General features: G+C 37.8%; 1 protein-coding gene across 1 annotated transcript; it reads left to right on the top strand.

Annotated features, from left to right (window-relative positions):
- The first annotated feature begins 271 nt into the window (after positions 1–271).
- On the top strand, positions 272–811 carry LOC145822616 (uncharacterized). Its single transcript, XM_082920098.1, has one exon. It carries the CDS (start codon positions 272–274, stop codon positions 809–811), a length of 540 nt encoding a protein of 179 aa, XP_082776224.1.
- The last annotated feature ends 489 nt before the right edge of the window (positions 812–1,300 follow it).

Raw genomic sequence — 1,300 nt, forward strand, 5'->3', positions numbered from 1 at the left:
GAGCTTGAAAAACAGGACTTGGTGAGAAGGGAGCAGTTGGATGCTGCTAAGCAGCCCTAATTTATAGGATATAGTGGCTTGGGAGTTTTATCTTGTGTTCTAATGAAGTAATGTCATGGAATATTAGAGGATTGGGGAAACCTGAGAAAAAAAGGAAATTAAAGGAGCTAATCAGTCTAAGAAAAGTGGACTTCGTGCTAATTCAAGAAGAAGAAGAAAAAAACAGAAATGTCAAAAATCATTTGTCAAATCACTATAGCCTGGGAATCAGATGGAGTTCATGGCTGTGGATGCAACAGGGAATGCAGGAGGCTTGCTGTGTATTTGGAAACCAGAGGCTTTCATTCTGTTTGCTTGTTGTTGTAATAAGAATTTCATCTTACCTTCAAGTACCACTTCCTCAAACTTCATTTGTAATATTGTTAATGTCTATACTCCCAATGATATGCTGAAAATGAGGCAGCTATGGGAAACCTTAATTAATATTAAAAGCTCTTTTATCCTTCCATGGTGCATTGAGGGAGACTTCAATGAAGTAAGACTTATTGGGAAAAGGAAGGGTTGTGTTAGGAGGGATGTTGGGATGAAGGATTTTGGGGATTTTATTGAAAAGATTAAAAGGGTGGATTTACCAATGCTGGGCAGAAAATACACTTGGGATAGTTCTCGGGATGAATTTAGGTGGAGCAGAATTGATAGATTTATTCTTAACCCTAAATGGCTTGAATTATTTAGATTCAAACTTTGGGGCTTACCCAGAACCTTGTCTGATCACTGCCCCATTATACTGATGGAAGATGATAGAGATTAGGGACCTAGACCCTTTAGGTTCATCAATGTTTAGACCAAGCATCCCAGCTTCTTACAGACAGTCAAGCAAAATTGGGAAAATTCTAGTTTGGAAGCCTGGGCAGGATTTATTTTAAAAAAGAAGTTGCAATTCTTAAAACTTTGCCTGAAAGTTTGTAACAAGAAAGTATTTGGTAACATCAATGAAAAACTTGAAGATAAGGAAGCTGAACTTCACTCATGGGATCTGATAGCTGAGAAAAGACCACTCCATGTCGATGAATTTGATTAAAGAAATGAGTTATTGGGAGAAGTATGGAAATTGAGAATATTGGAGGAAAAGCTCTGGCTCTAGAAATCTAGGCTCAGTTGCACAATGAAGAGTGACAAGAACACCAAGTTCTTCAATATTACTGCCACAAGTAGAAAAAATAGGAACTCACTTGACTCAATCGAGGTTAATGGGGTTTCAGTAGTGCAACATGGAGAAGTCAAAAAAGCAGTAGTGAAC

Source organism: Camellia sinensis, chromosome 1 (genome assembly GCF_055761805.1).
Source record: "Camellia sinensis isolate YWXY chromosome 1, ASM5576180v1, whole genome shotgun sequence".
NCBI lineage: Eukaryota > Viridiplantae > Streptophyta > Magnoliopsida > Ericales > Theaceae > Camellia > Camellia sinensis.